Source organism: Aspergillus melleus, assembly GCF_016097325.1.
Source record: "Aspergillus melleus strain CBS 546.65 chromosome Unknown contig2, whole genome shotgun sequence".
Classification (NCBI taxonomy): domain Eukaryota; kingdom Fungi; phylum Ascomycota; class Eurotiomycetes; order Eurotiales; family Aspergillaceae; genus Aspergillus; species Aspergillus melleus.
The window spans coordinates 2302001-2321639 of record NW_025763371.1 but is presented as its reverse complement, the minus strand read 5'-3'; the positions used below and the strand labels follow the sequence as shown (position 1 = coordinate 2321639).

Here is a 19639-nt window from a genome sequence, read left to right as displayed (position 1 = left end):
GTTCAGAACCATGATAGGCAAGCAACGACAAAGAAAATTACAGTATTCTCTGCCAATATATATCCATGCCCATTTCTTCAAGCGAAACTGAATTTACAGAAAATGTGTTGTACCGTGCTGTAACTCAACCAAAACGGTACAACACAAGCATATTCAACGAACCAAGAAGTCAATATATAGAAGATAAAATTCAAAATTCAAGGTAGATCAACTATAAAATCCCGTGTATACACACGCAAGTATCTATAGACAGTGAAAAAAAAAAGTAGCTAACCTAGTTCCAGCCATCAGTGCTGAATCCTTAAAACATGCAGGCCGATGAGACCATTCATATCATAGAATCATTCAAACTTTTGACAGACACAACTCCGGCATGATCACGCCAACCAGAAACCGTAACCCAAGCAAAGCCCTCATGGATCGGGGTCCTATGTCCCCAGCATTCTTGGAAAGACCAAAAAATCCTGGAGACGGAGTATCTTTAACCGATAGAAGAGCAGGGGGTGCACACAAGAGGAGGCGACGAGATCCGGACGCAGCAAAGCGTGGACAGGAACAGGGAGTTTGTTTAAAAAACCACTGTCTTTAGTCGAGATCGTCGTCATCGTCACCATCTTCCTCATCAGTAGCACCATCCATATCATCGGTGAGGCGCACACCACGGCGACCCCGTCGCCTATGTTGAGCTGAAGCCTTCATAACGCCGAAAAACGCCATTAAATGAAGGTTTCTCCATTCCCCGCGACGTTTGTATTGCCGACGGCGGGAGTCGCGATCATCGCGCCTGTGATGATCGCGGTCATGCTTTCCAGGAACAACCTCTTCAACTCTCTTCTTCCAGGAAGAACTGTTGATGACAAATGTTAGCATAGTCCGGGCGCCACCAGACTAAGGTAGGTACGGCGAAAGAACCGTCCTATTTGGGGTACTTACATAGTTGCCAGCCAACTTTTGTTCTTGGTCCATTTGACTGTCGTACTTGTTGATACGAGGGCGGTAACTGTTGGGATCCCGACGGAAGGTGACATCCAGGTTCCTCAGGAAACTGTTGCAACCAGTAACCAAGGATTCGGGGGCGTTGGCGTGGGCATCAACGGACGGCTTACCGTCGAAGACAATCACTCGGTCGGCGAGATAGGTAGCCATGATGAAATCGTGCTCGACGATGAAGGCGGTCTTCTTGGAGTGCATAATGAAACGCTTGATGACTCTCGCGGCAATAACACGCTGTTCAGAGTCAAGGTAGGCACTAGGCTCGTCAATCAAGTAGATGTCGGCAGGGAGACCAAGGGCCAAGACAATGGCGACACGCTGCAATTCACCACCAGACAGGTTCTGAACCTCCTGATCAATGAAGTCGTCAATGCGAAGCGGCTTGTAAACATCGGTCTGGAACTGCGGCGACAGGAAAGCAGCCTTGATACGCTTGAAGAACAGTTGACGAACGGTGCCCTGGAACTTGGGGGTGATCTTCTGGGGCTTCATGCTGATGTTCATGCGAGGGACCGACTTGCCGTCGTCGGGCTTCTCGGCGCCAGCAAGCATCTTACAGAAAGTGGTCTTTCCGGTTCCGTTCTCTCCCATCATGACCACGATTTCAGAGTCTGTGAATCTACCAGCGTCGATCTTCAGGTGGAAGTTACCCAGGGTCTTCTCCATGCTAGGATAAGCGAAAGCACGGCCCTTGTCGGCCATGAAATCATCGCCAGCCTCCGTAAGACGGAAAGTGAGGGACTCCTCACGGAATCGCAGGTTCTCCGTCGGAATGTGACCATCCAAGAAGATGTTGATACCTTCACGAACAGAAGCAGGCAGCGTAACAACACCATATAGAGCAGGCTTTCCGTAAAGCACACAGACGAAATCAGAAAGATAATCAAGGACGGACAAATCGTGCTCGACAACGATGACGTAGTCGTCGGGTCGCAGAAGCTCCCGGATAACACGGGCAGCGGCCAAACGCTGCTTGACATCAAGGTAAGAGGACGGCTCGTCGAACATGTAACTGTATCGCATTAGTACTTGGACCGGAGGGGACATGTATTGATAGATGCTTACACATCAGCCTTCTGAACACAGACCAAACCGATGGCGAAACGCTGAAGCTCTCCTCCGGAAAGATGGTCGATATCACGGTCACGGACCTGCTTGAGCTCTACAGAAGGGTTAGTATGTACAAGGGAGGATCTCAACTGTGGAAAAAGACCACGTACCGAGGCTCTCCAGGATGTGCTCCATGTTGTCCAATTGAGAACGGGCTTTAATGAGCTCGCCGACGTTCTTGACAGGGCCCTTCACTGCCCTGGGGATCTGGTCGACATACTGAGGCTTCACGACAGCCTTCAGGTTATCCTCGAGGACCTTGGTGAAGTAGTCTGCGCTGGTTAGAACCCATTGAATCGTGTTCTGCAGGCGACTTGCTGGGTTGACATACTCTGCAATTCGGATCCACGGAAGTACTTCAAGATTTCCTCCCAGTCGGGGGGGTTGTCATAACGTCCAAGGTTAGGCTTCAGCTTGCCGCTGAGAATCTTCAAAGCAGTACTCTTTCCGATACCGTTTGTTCCAACCAGACCGAGAACCTGACCGGGACGGGGCATCGGGAGACGGTGAAGCTTGAAGCTGTTGGCGGAATAACGGTGGGTGACCTGGGTTTCCAGGTTGGTTGGCAAGTTGATGATGTGGATCGCACCGAAAGGACACTTCTTGGGACAGATACCGCAACCGATACATAGGCGCTCGGAGATGAAGGCGATCTTTGATTCCGGAGAAACTTCGATACACAGCTTACCCGTACGGACGACAGGGCAAGACTTTTTACATTCTTGACGACATTTCTGGGAATATGAGTATCATGGACGAGGGAACAACCGGCGGATGCTGCTAAGAGAGTCTCGTACCTTCGGTTTGCACTATAAAGAATAGAAAAGGATCTGTGTGAGCAAAAGGATTGCGCTCCTGACGGCAGGCAGCGGGGTAGTATATACTAACCTTGTCACTGTTGACAATGGCAATACTATTGAGAGAGAAAAAAGATCGATTAGCACCAGGCGCCGAGTTGCAGAAGGGTTGCAAGGTCGTAACGAAGGCTTACCGAGTAAGCTTGTCAGACATGATGCCTATTCAACTGGGAATCGACCCGCAAAGGGAAACCGGAAGATCGATGTCTTGAAGGAAATTAGTGAAAGAGTTGCAAAATTGAGGTAGAACGAGGGCTCTACCGGACACAAAAAGATGGCACTGCACTCGTGGGACTAGCCAGAAGCAGGAGATGCCCGAGAACCGCGTAAACAGGGAGCCACCAGGTCGCGAGCAGGGAGAAACGATGCTTGAAAGAGGGGCTCTGGAGCGATGGAAAACTATGTCGGGCATTGTGGGCAGTGCCTCAGGCAGCATCCCGCGCTGCATTATTTCGGGCGGCGCTGATTGGCCCCTCGCGCCGCCACCAGAATCTTCTCGGAGAAACGGTTCCGCCGATGCCGTAGACCACGTGAGGGGGCGACCCGCCCGACCTATGGGAGGCTCGCTTGTTAGGGCGCTAAACCCCACGGAGCATGGCGGCTTGTGGCCGCCTGAAGGCTCAGGCAGCCCAGCCAATGCGTCCCGGCGACTCGCTCACCTCCAGCCGACGTACAACTCTCTTCCTACTCTCTCATCATATTCCTTCCATCGCCTCGCTGTTCCTCCACACCCTTCCAGCCCACCCCCTCCCCCACCTTTTCCCTTATTTTGACCACCATTATTCCCCTCATTCTCACCTCCTTCGGGGTCACCAAGCTATGGACTGTGAGTTTTTTATTTTGCTTTTCTAGTTTTTCCCCAACGTGTCCAGGTTCTGTCGCCTGGGGTACTTCTCCACGGCCTCGACCCACCGAAGAATACCAGGATTTCTCTCCAGATCGTACCTGGAGGTTTTCTTGAGTCCATTAAGGTCAAGGTCTGGATGATTTCCTTCCCTAGACACTATTTTGGGCTCGTTTCCCCTCGTGCTGCTGTCATCTGCCCACCGACTCTTTCCGTCGCGTTTCATCAAACCATCCATCGAGATCATCCTCAATCTTTATGCCCCATCTCCTACCTTCTTGTCCTGGTCGATCGAGCTTGTATTGGGCAAATTTCGGGTCGCGTAACACTGATTTAGCCCTGACTGCGTCTTGCTTCCACCCCCGAGCTTGTCCTGAGCTTCAATGCTGATGTCCTGCTCCTTCAATAGCGACTGGCGTGGTGATCCCATCCTCCTCCGAACCCTCGATGACGACAATGGCATTTACCAATGGCTATTCGGCCTCTCCTACCTCCGAGCCCGCTAGCATTAAGGATCAACTAGCCTCCAGTGACAGCGAGAGCGAATCCGCCGCTTCACCGGTGCACCATGTCGCTCGCGACTCCTCACCCGAAGCGGATGCTGCGGACGAGTCATACCATACCGGTTTCTTCGATGCCGAGGGTGACGACGATGACTTTCCGATGGAGAACAGCTTGAATGGCAGCAGCCACTCCAGCGCTGAAGATTCATCACCCGATGCCAAACGCGGCTCGAAACGGAAGTCACCGTCGGTTAATGAATCGGACTACATGAGACAGAACCCCGATCTGTATGGGTTACGGCGAAGCGGACGAGCACGCACGACGCGTCAGTTGGCCGAGTCGCCTTCTGACTCCGAGTCAGATGCAGTGGCACCTCGCTCCAAGCGTCGGCGCCCCGTGGCCTCGCAGCCGTCGTCAAAGCGCCCCTCGCGTTCCGCTACTCAGTCGCCCTACTCAGAAGAGTCAGATAGCGATGAGTATGGGGGAAGCCGCGCTCGCACAAGTAAAGCGAAGCGTCGGCGACTTCTTCAAGCCTCTGCGAACCAACCTTCTCACGCCGAAGTCCGCTTTTCCACCAGAAATGCTTCTAAGGTCTCCAACTACAACGAGGATGATGATGACTCCATGTTCGAGGATGATCCCGAGGACCTCACACAAAATTACTGGGTCAACACCGTGGAGGATGATCGCCCGGCGATTGATGTCGTGCTCAATCATCGCCTCAAGGAAGGTGTCGAACTGACTGATCCCAACCTTGGGCGCCATGATTTCGAGTACTACATTAAATGGCAAGACAAGTCCCACTATCATGCTACGTGGGAAACTACCGATTCTCTCGCAAATTGCCGGAGTGTGCGCCGGCTTGACAACTACATTCGCAGAGCTGTTTACGAAGATATTCGGCTGAACCAGGAAGAAGGCGTGCCCCCCGAGGACAGAGAAAAGTGGAATCTTGATCGAGAAAGAGACGTAGACGCTATTGAGGACTACAAACAAGTTGAGAGAGTGATCGGTATGCGAGACGGGGACGAAGAAACCGAGTACTTCGTGAAGTGGAAGCGCCTATTGTACGACTCGTGTACATGGGAGGCCGAAGACCTCGTCAGTAAGATCGCTCAACGCGAAATAGACCGTTTTCTAGATCGCTCCTCCCGTCCTCCCGTCTCGGACAAGACAGAATCAAACCCTGCCACACGGAAGTCCTTTGAGACCATCAAGGGCACGCCTAGTTTCTTACAGAATGGGGAGTTGAAAGAGTTCCAGGTAAAGGGAGTCAACTTCATGGCTTTCAACTGGGTGAAGAACCGCAACGTTGTCCTTGCCGACGAGATGGGTCTGGGTAAAACTGTGCAGACCGTCGCGTTCATCAATTGGCTTCGCCACGTTCGGCGTCAGCAGGGCCCTTTCGTCGTTGTCGTTCCCCTGTCCACTATGCCCTCATGGGCGGAGACGTTTGATAATTGGACTCCCGACTTGAACTACGTTGTCTATAACGGCAACGAAGCTGCTCGCGCCGTTCTTCGAGAGCATGAGCTTATGGTGGATGATAATCCCAAGCGGCCGAAGTTCAACGTTCTCCTCACGACGTATGAATATGTACTGCAAGATTCGGCTTTCCTCAGCCAGTTCAAGTGGCAGTTCATGGCTGTCGACGAGGCCCATCGTCTCAAGAACCGGGAGTCTCAGTTATACCAGAAATTGCTAGAATTCAGGGCCCCTTCTCGCCTTCTTATCACGGGAACCCCCATTCAGAACAACCTTGCTGAACTATCTGCTCTGCTGGATTTCTTGAACCCTGGCCTTGTAGAGATCGACGTGGACATGGACTTGAACGCCGAGGCGGCTTCCGAGAAGCTCGCAGAATTGACGAAGGCCATTCAACCTTTCATGTTGCGTCGCACGAAATCTAAAGTGGAATCAGACCTGCCTCCTAAGACTGAAAAGATTATCCGAGTGGAACTCTCGGATATACAGCTGGAATACTACAAGAACATTTTGACCAAAAATTATGCTGCCTTGAACGAGGGCGCCAAGGGGCAAAAGCAATCTTTGCTGAACATCATGATGGAACTCAAGAAAGCAAGTAACCATCCGTTCATGTTCCCCAATGCCGAGGCAAGGATCTTGGAAGGTAGCACACGACGAGAGGATTTATTGCGAGCTATGATCACGAGTAGCGGAAAAATGATGCTTCTTGACCAGCTTCTTGCGAAGCTCAAACGAGACGGCCACCGAGTTCTGATCTTCAGCCAAATGGTGAAAATGCTCGATCTACTTGGTGAATACATGGACTACCGGGGCTATACCTACCAACGTCTTGATGGAACAATTGCCGCGTCATCTCGTCGTCTCGCCATCGAACATTACAACGCCCCTGGAAGTAGCGATTTTGCCTTCATTCTCTCCACTAGGGCCGGTGGTCTTGGAATCAACCTTATGACCGCGGATACTGTGGTCTTGTTCGACTCGGACTGGAATCCCCAAGCCGATCTTCAGGCTATGGCTCGAGCACATCGGATCGGTCAAACTCGACCCGTCAGCGTGTATCGTTTGGTTTCCAAGGATACCGTGGAAGAGGAGGTGATTGAGCGTGCCCGGAACAAACTACTTCTTGAGTTCATCACCATTCAGCGTGGTGTCACCGACAAGGAAGCTACTGAAATCCAGAACAAGATGGCCCGTTCTATGGGTGAACCCAATTCGACAGATGACATCTCTCGCATCCTCAAGCGTCGTGGACAAAGAATGTTTGAGCAAACGGGTAATCAAGAAAAGCTCGAGCAGCTCGACATTGACTCGGTTCTTGCAAACGCCGAATTGCACCAGACTGAACAAGCCGAGGAAATCCAAGCAGATGGAGGTGAAGAGTTCCTCAAAGCTTTTGATTATGTTGATATCAAAGTGGATGATCTCACGTGGGATGATATCATTCCGAAAGACCAGCTGGAGGAAATCAAGGCCGAGGAAAAGAAGAAAGCCGATGAGCGCTATCTCGCGGAAGTCATTGAACAAAACCGACCGCGAAAACGCGTTGTCCCCACAGAGGAACGGGACATTCGTGAAGAGCGGAAGGCTAAGAGACGAGCAAGAGCCCAGGTCAGCATGGATGGTATTGGTGACGACTCCGATTCAGCGCCCCAGTCTGATCCGAAACGTCCTCTCGTTGAAAAAGAGTACCGTAATCTGTTGAAAGCGTACTTGCGCTACTGCGACATCGATAATCGGGAAGATGACATTATCCGCGAAGCGCGTTTGCTTGACCGCGACAAAGAAACTGTTTTATCAGCTCTTCGGGAGATCACGGAGAAGGCGGCTACCCTTGTACGAGAGGATGTTGAGCGAATGGAGGCTCTTGAGAATGCGGGCAAGATGCCAACGAAGAAGGAAAAGAAGGCCGTTCTCTTCGACCACAATGGTGTGAAGCGTCTAAATGCCTACACCATTGTTGAACGACCCAATGAGATGCGCATTCTTAAAGAGACAGTCACCTCGGTCACGGACCCTAAAAGCTTCCGTGTACCAGAAGCCACCAAGGCAGCTGATTACACGTGTTCATGGGGGGCACGGGAAGATGGCATGCTGTGCATCGGCATTGCACGACACGGCTATGGCGCATGGACGCAAATCCGAGACGATCCAGATCTCGCTCTTGGCGATAAATTCTTCCTTGAAGAGCATCGCGTTGAACGAAAGACAGAACGTATGAATGCCGAGGATAAGTCTACCAAATCTCCCGGAGCCGTGCATCTTGTTCGGCGTGCGGATTACCTCTTGTCTGTCTTGAGAGATAAAGCCACCAATGGCGCGAATGTCAATGTCAAGCGGGCCGTCGAAAACCACCATCGAAACAACCGGAAAGGGTCTCGTAACAATGCAAGCATCAGTGTATCGGCGTCACCGGCGCCTTCTATCTCGCGCAAAGGCCACCGTGAATTCGACCGGTCCAGGCACCGTTCCAATACCCGTGGTATCCGCGATAGTTCTGAGCGCCATAACACACCGAGCCATGACTCCCGACCCAGGTCGGTGCATGATAGCGATCGTCCCCGTCATAGGACATCTGATGTTTCGAGTGAGGATGTGCGCCGCCGCAAAAACAGCGAGAACGGGCACTCGACCGCGAAGGAAGACGTTGCTCGCTTGTTCTTCAGACCTATCCGCGATGACTTGAAACGCGTCTCAGGGGTCACGAAGGAGAATTTCGCCAACAAGACTGAGCGTGCCCTTGAGCTTCGGAGTCTGCTCCAAAAGATTGGCGATTTTATAGACCGCAACTTGCAAGGGGACAGCTCCATTTCTTCCCTTGATACTCGTCTATGGTATGTTTATTCTGGATAAATTCGGCATATTGTTCCGGACTTAACCACTGACATTCGAATCAGGCATTTCGTTGCTGTCAATTATTGGCCTAATAAGGAGGCAGGAGGAAACAAACTTCAAGAAATGTATCAAAAACTCAGGGCTGTTAAAAAGGAACCGACCGCAGCCAAGCCCACGTCAAATGGGAACTAGACTCGGGCGTGTCCAACGTGCAGCAAAAGCGTCTTGTGGATTTCTGCTTGCTTCTACGGAGTCTTTTTTTGATTTTCGAGGTACATATGCATCATTGGGAAAGCATGGCGACGGCGTCCGGTATGATCTACGAAGGAGTGTTGAGCATGAGTGGATTTGTTATGATTTATTTTCTTTATTCTCTGCATGACTTTGGTCTTTCCATCTAACTATCTTACATACAGCATTGTCCCCCCCGATTGGCGCGTTGGGCTTTGCATCATGTTTTTGACTCGTGTTTTTCTAGCGATATGGTCCCCCCATACTTGCCGTGGGCGCGATGGATCTCGCTCCTGTTATTTTCTTCTCTTCTCTCTTTCTTCATGTGGTTGACCAAACATCCCGACACTGGGACGCCCTTCATTGGCGCTGGCCCTGTGGGTGGATGTTTCCCACATTGTTTTATTCATGTAACTTACCGACTTACTGGAAAGGTCTGTGGGCTCCTGGTTGATTTCCACCGTTTGGGGTTCAGGCATTTTGTGTTGGGACACTGTTGTGTCTTATATGTGGCACTTTCCTAGACTTCTGTTCGATGTTTGATGTTCGATCCTTTTTGCAAAATTTCCCAATGGACGGACTGGAATTCCCTGTGCATTATATTATACTATGTTATATCATTTTACACCGGCAGTGTTTGTCTGCTTGATCCTGTGTTCATAGTCGGGTAACCCTATCGGGTTAATGAAAAGTATCCAAGGATCTTCACACTAAGGACAGAATGATATGATTAATCTACATGATCATATGGAAAGGAGAAAGTAAACTGTTACCAGCGAAATAATTCGAATTATTTTTGAAGACGCTTCAGTAGGAAAGAATCAAGATAGAATACACATCAGCAGATACAGATAATATAACTCTCGTAGGCCTAAGAAAAGATGAAGAAAAGGAAAGGAAGGGGAAAAGAGAGGACGGAAGTGTGCTCTGGAGGCTGAAACCGAAGGAGGGAGGAAGGACAAGACCAAGGGGAGATTAGACGTAGTAAGGTAGATTCGGAGGTGTCGGAGAGTAGATGGAGTAAAAGTATATGGGTATAGGGTTTGTCTTGCTTTGATAGCACTTTAGAGAGGTAAACAAGGAATATAGAAGTGTTGAAGGTGGGTGTAACAAGGCGGACGGTAATGGAGGGGACAAGAGGATATAGCAAAGATGGATGAAGAAAGAAAGAGGACGGAGGGCAAAGCCTCACGAAGGAACAGAGCCCGCGTCTACATTATTAGACGGTGCCTCCTTCTCCGCGGCATCTGACGGGTTATGGACCTTTTCGGCACCATTTGTGACAACGGATGCGACAGGTCCAGTATCGCTGCCCACCAGGGCCGTGAACAATCGAAGCTGAGCATCGATGACATCGTCAAAGACGGCATCTTTCTCCAACCAAGCCTGCTTCCGCTTTGGTTTGATCTTCTCCCACTCGGCCCGTATCTTGACGCCTTCTTTCTCGGCCCAGTGGATCTGTCGCCGCAGAACGCGATACAGTTGCGTCGGGGGCAGCGCGAGCTCGTGTTCGTCGAAGCCCAGGTCCGGGTTCAACTCGGGATCCTCGAGCTCATCGAGGTCTGTGTTTGCCGTCTCGTCGGCGGCGCTTTCGCTGTACCGGTCTGGGTCTTCCTTCGGGGGTTGCGATAGCTTGAGTTTGATGCGTTGGAGCTTGCTGGCTGGCGTTCCGGCAGGGGTGCCGGCCGCGGACGCGGGGACGTTGTGATGCTTGGGGACCGGGTCGGACGGGCGGAGGGCCTCGGTCTCATGGACGGTTCTCATGTGTTTGGCGAGGGCGTCGGATCGGGTGAAGCTGCGATCACATTCTGCGATGAAGATTGGACAGGTTAGTTGCGCCATTTCTTTGATCGAGAGGGGACGAATGATTCTAAAGTGAGATAATTTCTTTGTTGGGATGAAGGGAATGAAAAGGAAGAAGGGGGGTAAACGGGAAAGCAAGACAAAAAGTCATGTGTGTTTGACTCACCTGGTAGCGCACAATAGAACGGTTTCTCTCTGGTGTGGCTTCTCATGTGGGCGCGCAGTGCGTAGCCGCTGGCGTGCGTTTGACCCTTTCGAGTGCAATCGGACCATTCACAGGAGTACTTCTTTTGTCGGCTGCCGACATGGTCGTTGTGGATGTGCTGGACGAGATCGTCCATATTCCCTAGATCTCCGACATCGCATCCATCCCAGCGACACACGGTGACCTGGTCGTTACCTTGGCCGCTATAGTCGTCATCCTGGCTGCCGCCGATGAGGGCCCAGGTGCCGGGAGAGTTGGGGATGTCGCCCGAGGTGTCGGACGAGATGGTGCTCGAGGGAGACGGCGGCGGCATGTCATCCTGGAAGGTCGTTGAGACGGGGGTGTTGCGATCCCAGGTCGCGACGCCGGTGCGACGACGTTTGGAGGGAGGTAAGTTGGACGCCGAGGGCGAGAAGGGCTGCTTTTCAGTCTCGCGGTCCGACATGTCGTCGGAAACGATGGAGGAGAGGGGAGAGCCCGGAGATTCAGCCATTGGGGGTGATCGGAAGTGGTAGAGCTTTAGGGAGTCGGTCGAGAGGAACGAGGGAGTGAAACGGGAGGCAGCACGCCAAGGGTGAAGGGGCGACGAGGCATCTAGACGGATCGCCGGTTGGAGTTGAGGCTGGGCGCCGCTCGAGTATACCGCGGGCACGTGATGAGGCCATTGCGGCGGAAAAACGCGCACAGAATTTCTCGGCTTTTCTTCTTCTCTTTCTCTCTCGCACCTCAAGAACCACAATGTCATCGATCTACCAGGTCATTGTATCGTCGATTTGTACTAATAACTGTTTTCCCATTGACTAGTATTCAAGTCCAACAGCATTCACTCGGTACGTTATGGTTTTCTACTCTTCTGCTTATTTTGTGTTTGCTCGTTCCTCCACTTTATGATGAATTATCAAGAATTCTGCAAATCAGACAATCTCCTAACTCTTACGGGTCTGTGAGATTGCTTGTTGACTATTCTACACTTGATCTGACTTTGTTGTTTGCTTCTTATCGAACTTGTTGATGGTCTCATGTGAATACCAAGCTGACAGCAATAGACTTTACAGGTACTAGAAGAGCTTAAACAATGCAATCAATTATCTCTATTGAATTTCAATCCCTCTAATAACTTTACTCGAACCATATACCCACGGTATTTATACCGCATAATCTAAACCGTCTCCATTTCGTATCACGTTCTTAATATCTGGCCCCCACGAGCTCATTCTGCTTCAAAATGGCATCAATCTCCGCCATCTCCGCATCAGAGAAGCGAGGAACTCCCTGCATATTCTGCGTAATCTTGTCGATCGTCGTGCCGCCAGGAATCGGGATGATGGTGGGCATTCCCGGCCGACCACTCAGGCTGAGCACCCACGCCAATGCGATCTGAACAGGGGCCACGCCTTTCTGGACAGCCAGGTCATTGACCGCATGCACGAGCTTGATGTTCTGTTTCATCGCCTCGTCCTGGAACCTGGGGAGACCTCTGCGGTAGTCGCCCTCGGGGATCTCGGATAGGCTCGTAAACGCGCCGGCCAACACACCTCGTCCTAGGGGCGAGTACGCCACAACGGGGATGTCGAGCTCCGCGCAGACCTTGGCAACGCCGTTCTCGAGGATGGCGGTGTCCCAGAGAGATAGCTCGACCTCGACTGCCGCGATCGGATGGACCTTGTGTCTGCATTCCAGTTAGCCAGTCCAGTCCCGTAGTCACCCCCTTCCCATCAACCGGAAGGAATCAATCTCCCGTAGACAACACCAACACCAACAAACAGAAAGAAAGAGAGAAAGAAAAAAGAAGGGAAAACTTACGCCCTCCTAACCGTCTCCGCATCCACCTCACTCAACCCAATCCCCCCAATCTTCCCCTCCTCCACCAACGCCTTCAACACGCCCACCGTCTGCTCAACACTCGTCCCCGGATCCTGCCTTGCGCACTGAAACAAATCGATCTTCTTCGTCCCCCCAAGAACCCTCAAACACTCATCCACACTGCGCCGGATATTCTCTTCCGAGCCGTCCGGCCGCAACGTCCCCGGCACCAACCCGCCCTTGACGCTGAGCACCACCTGCGTCGCTTTCTCCGGGTACGCCGAGAAGTAGGCGTGCAGGAGGTGCAGGGAGTTGTAATCGGGCGTGCCGTAGAGTTCGCCGGCGTTCCAGAAGTTGGCGCCCAGTGTGAGGGTTTCGTTGAGGGCGGGAAAGTAGGTGGTTGGTGGGGGTGGGGAGGGGACCCATGTCATTCCTTGGGGGGTGTTAATTTGTTGCGTATAGATGTATGGGGTAGGGCAGGGTGAATGAGCTCAATGCAGTTGGAAGTCACTCATTCGTATGAATTGGAATCAAGGAGGGTGAAGAGAACATACTCATCATTCCATAGCCTGTATGGCCGACATCTTGTCCAACGAGGGTAGGCATTCTCAATTCGGTCTATTCTAGAAGTCTCTTTCTCAAGTAGAATAGCAAATGCAGAGAACAAATTCAATTGAGATACTAAGGAAGGTAGATGATCAATTCCCCACTGGACGAGAGAAACAGAAGCTGTTCGAGCAAGAGAGGGAGGGGGGCTCAAGACTAAAAAAGAACTCAGAAACGGAGAAGCTTCTTCCACCGATAGAGTTACTTCTACCTACGCTCCTCACTCCCCGCATCCCACGTCATTTTCTTGGGTCGACGCTTTCCGAAGGAGGAAGAAGATAATCACCACCCACTGATCATTACTATTACTATTCTCTTCGCTTCGCTATTTTGCGCATTTTTTCTCGGAATCCGAAAGACAAGTCCATTATGGATCGGAATTAAGCTGGTCTAATGTCGGGGTTAAGGGCGAGACAGAAAAAAGCTTGACGGAATTTAAACGTTTATGTCCGGTGCATAACAGCTGGAAAGAATATGAATGGATCATAGAGTATTGTATTGTATTAAGTTAAGCTAATGTAACCACCATTCTCGCACCATTTTTGTCGTCAATTCATAAACGCCGCTGGAAAATTCTGTTCAAGGAAGGACATGGTCGGACTCCAGACGAGGAGTGTTCAGAGAGGAAGAGGTAAGGAGGGAGACAGCAAGAAACAAGAAAAGGAAAGACATAAGACATCAAGATAAAGCCCAGTATACACCATCATCATCACCTTTTCAACACGATACAACCCTAATGCAACGTATGCTCATCCCTGCTGTTCATGGCCTCCGAGAACCGATGCGACAGGAGGCCGAAGACGCTGCTCATAAAGCCGAGGGGGTCCTTCGCAGGGTTGACCAGGTCCGACTGCTTTTGCTTGTTCACATCCTTGGTGTTGCTGTTTTGGTTTTCGTGCTCCGTGCTGGTGGGCGTGGTGGAATTGCTATCGTCAATCACGTCCGGGTCTTGCCAGCTCTTCCAGTGGTTGAGCTTGGCTAGGTTTTCGAAGCCGAGCCCAGAGAGAATGTCGCTCACGATGTCGTCGCTGCCGGGGTAGTTTGCCTATAGAGTTAGGTGGTTAGCAGTCTGTCTGTTTGTAGGGATGACTGGGGTTATGTAGGGTCAGGGCGACATACAGGACTGGGAGATCGTCGAAGAAGAGGGTGTGAGTTGCTGACAGACGACAAGACCAAGCAGGTCAAGACAAGGAGGCCAATAAATGACGACGGCCTGATAAACGAAACCATTGTGACGGAAAGTGGGATATCTTCACGATAACCAAGTAATCAAGTATCTTCTGTAGATCAAAGTATCCAGACGAGAAATTCTCGACTTATAACTGCCAAAGGAAAGTTAAAGTAGCAATAGAGTTAACCGATGGATTGAATGAAGATCAACAGAGGACAGAGCCTGAAGGCCCTTAATATACCCTCGAAGAGCCTCCTTGTCCCCTTGTGCAATGTGCAGATACTCTGCCGCAGCGTGGAATGGAAGTCGGCTGGGGTGATCGCGCCTGCAGATACCACACGTCTCGACACCATGGACATAGACCCTAGCTTGGCTCGAATGCAGCGGCCTCTGCATTCTACATACCAGATCAGCCCAATGGCGGGCCGGCTAGACAACCAGCCAGAGGCATCATATACCAGCCTCAGCGGTGCAACCAAGCAAGACGCTTAGTCCACGACTATACCCGGATCAATCACCCATATGCTAGAGGACAATAGCGACCGAATCTCTAAGGAGTCACTCCATTACATCCCTCGATCAGTCACGTCGCGAGAGAACCTAGGTAGGGTTTCCCTCCCACGAGGGAGAAGGATGGGGAGCGACGCCCCTAGAAAGGAATGACACCGCTACATTCCTCAGATGTCAAACCATGTAGGGCGGGGGACGACCGCCTCTTCGTGTCGCGAATTGGCATTGTTCTTGCCACCGTTGATGATTTCCTCGACAGCGCGATGGAATGCATAATGAGTGTGCTGCAGTCCATCGCAACGAAACGAACAATGTTGTGGGCCAGCCCATGGGTAGTATGGGATAGTATGGCGTGGCGTGGGAAAAGTAGCCACGGTCGCGTTGGAGACTCGTGGATGCGATATTCGCTAGCCACTAGAAAGATCAAATCTCAGGGGTGACTGCATCGAGCATCTGGGTTTGGCGATACGCATCGCGAGGGATAACGAGAAAGGAGCAAGCATGAAAGATCGGAAGGGAGAGAGGGAGAGCGAGGGAAGTATAGGTACTCCGGGGGAGTTGACGCCTCAGGCCTAAGTGTCCGTAACGCGCTAACCAGATTGGGGGAACGTATCATGGTGCAGCGATGGGCGTGTCAAACATCCCAAGGAGCAGATTGAATCATTGATAATCCTATCCTATCGAACGAACAATTTAGGGTTTTTAGCAGAGATCTACATGGAACTGAGTTTTGGGTAGTGTGGTGTGATCGGGGCTGAGGCCAGACATGACCGACTGATTCCATTCGGAGTATCTGCCGAGCATCAACATTATGTCGACTACCTACACCGTACCTATATACTCTGCTGCCTGATATACCTACCGCGTGCATTGTATAAAGTAAACATCCGATGACGTCGAAGCGCATCTCGCAAACTGCCGGTACGGACCGTGTTGTACGGTAAGCGGCCAATCAAGCCAGCGTGTCGGCAAATGCAATTCGGCTAGAGAGACCTTTGGAAAACCTCACATTGGAAGCTTCTGCTTCGTCTGAGAGTCTAACCCCTCCCTCAATTGTCCCCGTCATATATCCTCTTCTTCCTATCCACCCGTCAGTATGGTCACAGCTCCGGCCGACTCCTGGCATGTGGGAATGCAATTCAACTCCATGAAAGAGGCCCGCGATGCGCTGGTGCGACATACCCTCGACCTGCACGCCTCGTTTCGGGTGGAGAAGGCCAATTCGGAAAAGTACTTCACCGCGTGTCGCAGCGGATCCGACTGTCCGTATAAGGTCCGCATGTATACGAGTCGGAAGACCGGCCTCGTGCGCATTCAGACGTATGAACCCCTGCACACTTGCAGTTCCGATACGCATGACAACTGGAGACCGCCGGGGCCGACGGCGCCGGAAGCTGAAGGGTCGTCGCCAGTGCAGCCTAAATGTTCAGAACAAGTCAGAAATGGTAGTATAGATATCTCTTCATATACCCCACACGAAAGGAATTAAAGAAACGAAGAGAATGTGAAAACAAGAGCGTACCAATCTGTCTGTCGAGTACTGTGGCGGCGGAATGCCAAGACTGTATTTGGGCCATCCAGGATGTCTCAATTGGGCAGTTTTGGGCCATCGGTGCAAATTCAATAAGCTCTGTTTCCCCGAGCATAATATCTCTAACTGCAGCTTACCTCTCATACCCCGTACCCATCGCTGATGATCCAATACAATATAGAAACCGAGCAGCCCGACCCTGCAGCCTCGTCCGAGTCATCACCCAGGAAGACAGGCAAGCCATCAAAATCTCCCAGCGCGCTCTTCCAAACGGGCCTGCAAACCCGACGTGCCGTGCTAGGCGACGAGCACGTTGACCGAACGCTCGCAAACAACGCGAGCGCCTTCTCCAGCCCCATGCAAGAGATGGTCACCGAGTGGGCCTGGGGGAATATCTGGAACCGACCGGGCCTGGACCGCAAGCAGCGCAGCCTCATGAATATCGGGCTGTTGATGGCGCTGAATCGCACGCCGGAACTGGCGATGCATATTCGAGGCGCTATCAACAACGGTCTGAGCGAGGTGGAGATCCGCGAGGCTATTTTGCACTCGACGGTGTACTGCGGTGCGCCGGCGGGGATGGAGGCGACGAGGACGGCGGAGAGGGTGCTGCAGGAGATGGCGGAGAAGGGGGAGCTTGAGCGGGTGCTAACTTGATCTTTGGCTGTGGACAGGAGTCTGGAATCATCGAGAGAGGGTGAGCATATTGTCTGTCACTTGATGATATGGGGAGGGAAGTGAGAAGGTGAGAGATTGCAGAAGAGCGAAGTCGGCAAACCTGGAGAGAAGCTTGTTGTTAGTTGCTCATTGGCTCTGCGTATCAGCCAGCGTTGGGCATCGCTTCCTTCAGAACATGGATTTCCAGCAACCGGAATGGCGCCTGCTCGCTGGGACAAAACGAATCATCAAAGAAATCATTGTGGTTAGTCAATCAAACAATATCACATTCAGCATTCAAGAAGAAACTCCACTACATGACCGTTCACCCAAGGGCAAGGAAAGCTAGAACGAAAGACAGTCGACTACAGGGTCGGAGTGGGTAGTGAGCAAGTTGGCTACAGTCCCTGCAGGGTGATTCGATTACAACCCACGAGCGAAAACCCTCGGAGGGGTCCTTCTACAACATTCTTTCCCACAAATCCACCGAAAAAACAAGTTCATTGCATCGTGGCTACGGGGTAGTTCGTTTACGCCGTCAAGTCCAAAGGGGAATCCTCGAACTAGGGGCCAGAATCCCTCGAGTCCCATCACGACTCCATCCATCTCAAGCAACCGACTTCGTGTCCACGCAATGCTGATGCAGCTGGTCAAGCTACTTTCACTCTAGCGCAAGGACAAAGTTCCCCCTCTCAAGAGGCCGAGGGTGATAATTTCCTTCCCCTCTAATCCGTACGGAGAACGGAGCACACCGTAGATAGTGCGAGCGATTAGTTAGTCTAGTTCCCCGAGGTTGGTCGCATGTTAGTCTGCTACACTAATGCCTTGGTATTTAGCATGTGCTAGTCCTGATGTATTAGACAAAGGACAGTGTAGCACTTCTAACATAACGAAGTCCGGTACCATAGTCCGTCTAGGGACTAGGGAGGTAAGTGGAAGTAGGTATTCGTAGACGCTTGAGAGCCTGCTGTCGTTGATGCATACGCAATGGGGTCGAAATGTCATGGCCACGCAAGCGATTCGGACATGAGATCAAGAAATAGTCAGTAACAAAATAACCAATAATCAAAAATCAAAATAAAATAAGATACTAAAAAATAATGATGGGGTCAAAACTCAGCATCATCCATGCGAATGGCTTCATACCACCGTCAGGATTAGGGCTCAATCATCGGCGCGGGAATGCCGGGCAGATCAGCCAATTGACACGATGAAAGGGCCAGAGAGGGGCGAGGGCACATCCACCGGGAACAAAAAAGCCCACGAGCTAATGAATCATGAAAGTCCCATGCCAAGACCCTGTTTTCGTGACCATCGTCAAACCCTGGGCCAAATAGAGACAGTCAGTGTATGGACTATGGAGTATGGACCACGAGTTTAAAGTCCCGCGATGGCAGCCCGGGAAACCAACCCTAAGCCTAGGAGGAAGTCTGATTCGCCCCGGCCCCACTCCGAAGGGGAGCATTCGTATGCATCTACGTAAGTTGGGAGGGCATTTATTAGGAAAAGGTGAAGGGGTGCCAGGAATGGATTCTCATGAATAAAGTTATCAATTTAGCGACGCCGCAATCTCTGGAGAAAAAGAGACCGTCGTGAGAAATCCCATCCCATTCAGGACAAGACCCGGGGAAAAGAATGTGTCTGCCTTATGCTCTGGCCCACTACATACCCAAACCCACTGGTTTCCTACGGAGTCAAGCCTAAGTCTACTGCTGGAAAGTGTCCACTTTGAAATTATATCTTGCCTTAAAGGGTGTTTAGCATCCTCCATACGGGTGTGGCTCGCTGGCTTACGTACGGTCGTATGACCAGCCACAGCGCGAAAACGCTTAGCTCGACACTAACGACGAGCCTAGATAGACGTACGGAGAGAAAACTCCCGATGGCGTATCCTAGCTAGAAAGTGCTAAGGCGTCCCCCCGGGTCCGGCGTCTAACGCTAATCTTGCTGGCCATTTCCAGTTTCCCTTACCCGGTGACCCTCTCAAATCTCCGGTTAGACTTAGAGTATCTTAGCTTTCACGGAGCACTCTGCACCTGGCACCTGGCACCTGCAGCTTCGATGCTTCTTTCCCTCCCCTTGTTATCTACGCGTGGCTTGTTTAATCTTGGACCCCACTAAGTGACGTCTCTTGCTTACGTAGCTTAGCGTTGTATACTGCCTTTCTGATGGTGATTTTGCTTCAAGCGTCAAAATCATTATGTGATCCCCGAGAGAAGAGATCCCGATGACAGCTTGGCAGTTCCTCGATCATCTTTGCTCTTTTTATTTATTTATTGATAATTTTTTTTACGGCGTCAACTCCGGAGTACGTATGCTTCCATCCATCTCAATGATCGCGTCGTAAAGCGTCATGACCTTGCATATCGAATGAACCAGCCAATGAGCTCCTAGCCCGGATGTGACGGGCGAGTGCCCTTAGAATGAGGTGCCTTGTTATCAACATCAGCGCATCACCGATCCACACTCTGCATAATTATCAATCAACTAGTTC

General features: G+C 51.3%; 7 protein-coding genes across 11 annotated transcripts; 3 read left to right on the top strand and 4 right to left on the bottom strand.

The window, feature by feature from the left end:
• Window positions 1-195: 195 nt before the first annotated feature.
• On the bottom strand, window positions 196-3341 carry RLI1. Of its 4 annotated transcripts, none has more exons than XM_046085256.1 (8): window positions 3095-3341; window positions 2992-3016; window positions 2901-2912; window positions 2435-2837; window positions 2214-2375; window positions 2059-2155; window positions 934-2005; window positions 196-847 (listed from the first exon to the last, which is right to left on the bottom strand). In XM_046085256.1, exons 1-8 carry the CDS (start codon window positions 3112-3114, stop codon window positions 824-826), a joined length of 1815 nt encoding a protein of 604 aa, XP_045941217.1. In that variant the 5' UTR covers window positions 3115-3341; the 3' UTR covers window positions 196-823. The 4 variants fall into 4 exon arrangements, with proteins under 4 accessions (XP_045941217.1, XP_045941218.1, XP_045941219.1 ...); XM_046085254.1 differs by having other exon boundaries at window positions 196-2005; window positions 3095-3167; window positions 3222-3341; XM_046085257.1 differs by having other exon boundaries at window positions 2435-2912.
• A 289-nt stretch (window positions 3342-3630) lies between these two features.
• Window positions 3631-11463, top strand: hrp3. Of its 2 annotated transcripts, XM_046085252.1 has the most exons (3): window positions 3631-3786; window positions 4214-8627; window positions 8691-11463. In XM_046085252.1, exons 1-3 carry the CDS (start codon window positions 3780-3782, stop codon window positions 8818-8820), a joined length of 4551 nt encoding a protein of 1516 aa, XP_045941215.1. In that variant the 5' UTR covers window positions 3631-3779; the 3' UTR covers window positions 8821-11463. The 2 variants fall into 2 exon arrangements, with proteins under 2 accessions (XP_045941215.1, XP_045941216.1); XM_046085253.1 differs by having other exon boundaries at window positions 4214-11463.
• LDX57_003600 (C2H2-type zinc finger protein) lies at window positions 10048-11360 on the bottom strand (the record flags this gene model as incomplete). Its single annotated transcript, XM_046085251.1, has 2 exons — window positions 10048-10667; window positions 10829-11360. The coding sequence occupies 2 exons, from the start codon at window positions 11358-11360 to the stop codon at window positions 10048-10050; spliced, it is 1152 nt and encodes a 383-aa protein (XP_045941214.1).
• Window positions 11464-11958: 495 nt separating the features above from the next.
• LDX57_003599 (aldo/keto reductase family protein) lies at window positions 11959-13565 on the bottom strand. Its single transcript, XM_046085250.1, has 3 exons — window positions 13225-13565; window positions 12671-13103; window positions 11959-12536 (listed from the first exon to the last, which is right to left on the bottom strand). Exons 1-3 carry the CDS (start codon window positions 13274-13276, stop codon window positions 12056-12058), a joined length of 966 nt encoding a protein of 321 aa, XP_045941213.1. The 5' UTR covers window positions 13277-13565; the 3' UTR covers window positions 11959-12055.
• A 444-nt stretch (window positions 13566-14009) lies between these two features.
• Window positions 14010-14506, bottom strand: LDX57_003598 (uncharacterized protein; the record flags this gene model as incomplete). The annotated part of the gene is made up of 2 exons (XM_046085249.1): window positions 14010-14321; window positions 14396-14506. 2 exons carry the CDS (start codon window positions 14504-14506, stop codon window positions 14010-14012), a joined length of 423 nt encoding a protein of 140 aa, XP_045941212.1.
• Window positions 14507-16053: 1547 nt separating this feature from the next.
• On the top strand, window positions 16054-16446 carry LDX57_003597 (uncharacterized protein; the record flags this gene model as incomplete). The annotated part of the gene is made up of 1 exon (XM_046085248.1): window positions 16054-16446. The coding sequence occupies one exon, from the start codon at window positions 16054-16056 to the stop codon at window positions 16444-16446; it is 393 nt and encodes a 130-aa protein (XP_045941211.1).
• A 204-nt stretch (window positions 16447-16650) lies between these two features.
• LDX57_003596 (uncharacterized protein) lies at window positions 16651-17145 on the top strand (the record flags this gene model as incomplete). The annotated part of the gene is made up of 1 exon (XM_046085247.1): window positions 16651-17145. The coding sequence occupies one exon, from the start codon at window positions 16651-16653 to the stop codon at window positions 17143-17145; it is 495 nt and encodes a 164-aa protein (XP_045941210.1).
• Between the last annotated feature and the right edge of the window lie 2494 nt (window positions 17146-19639).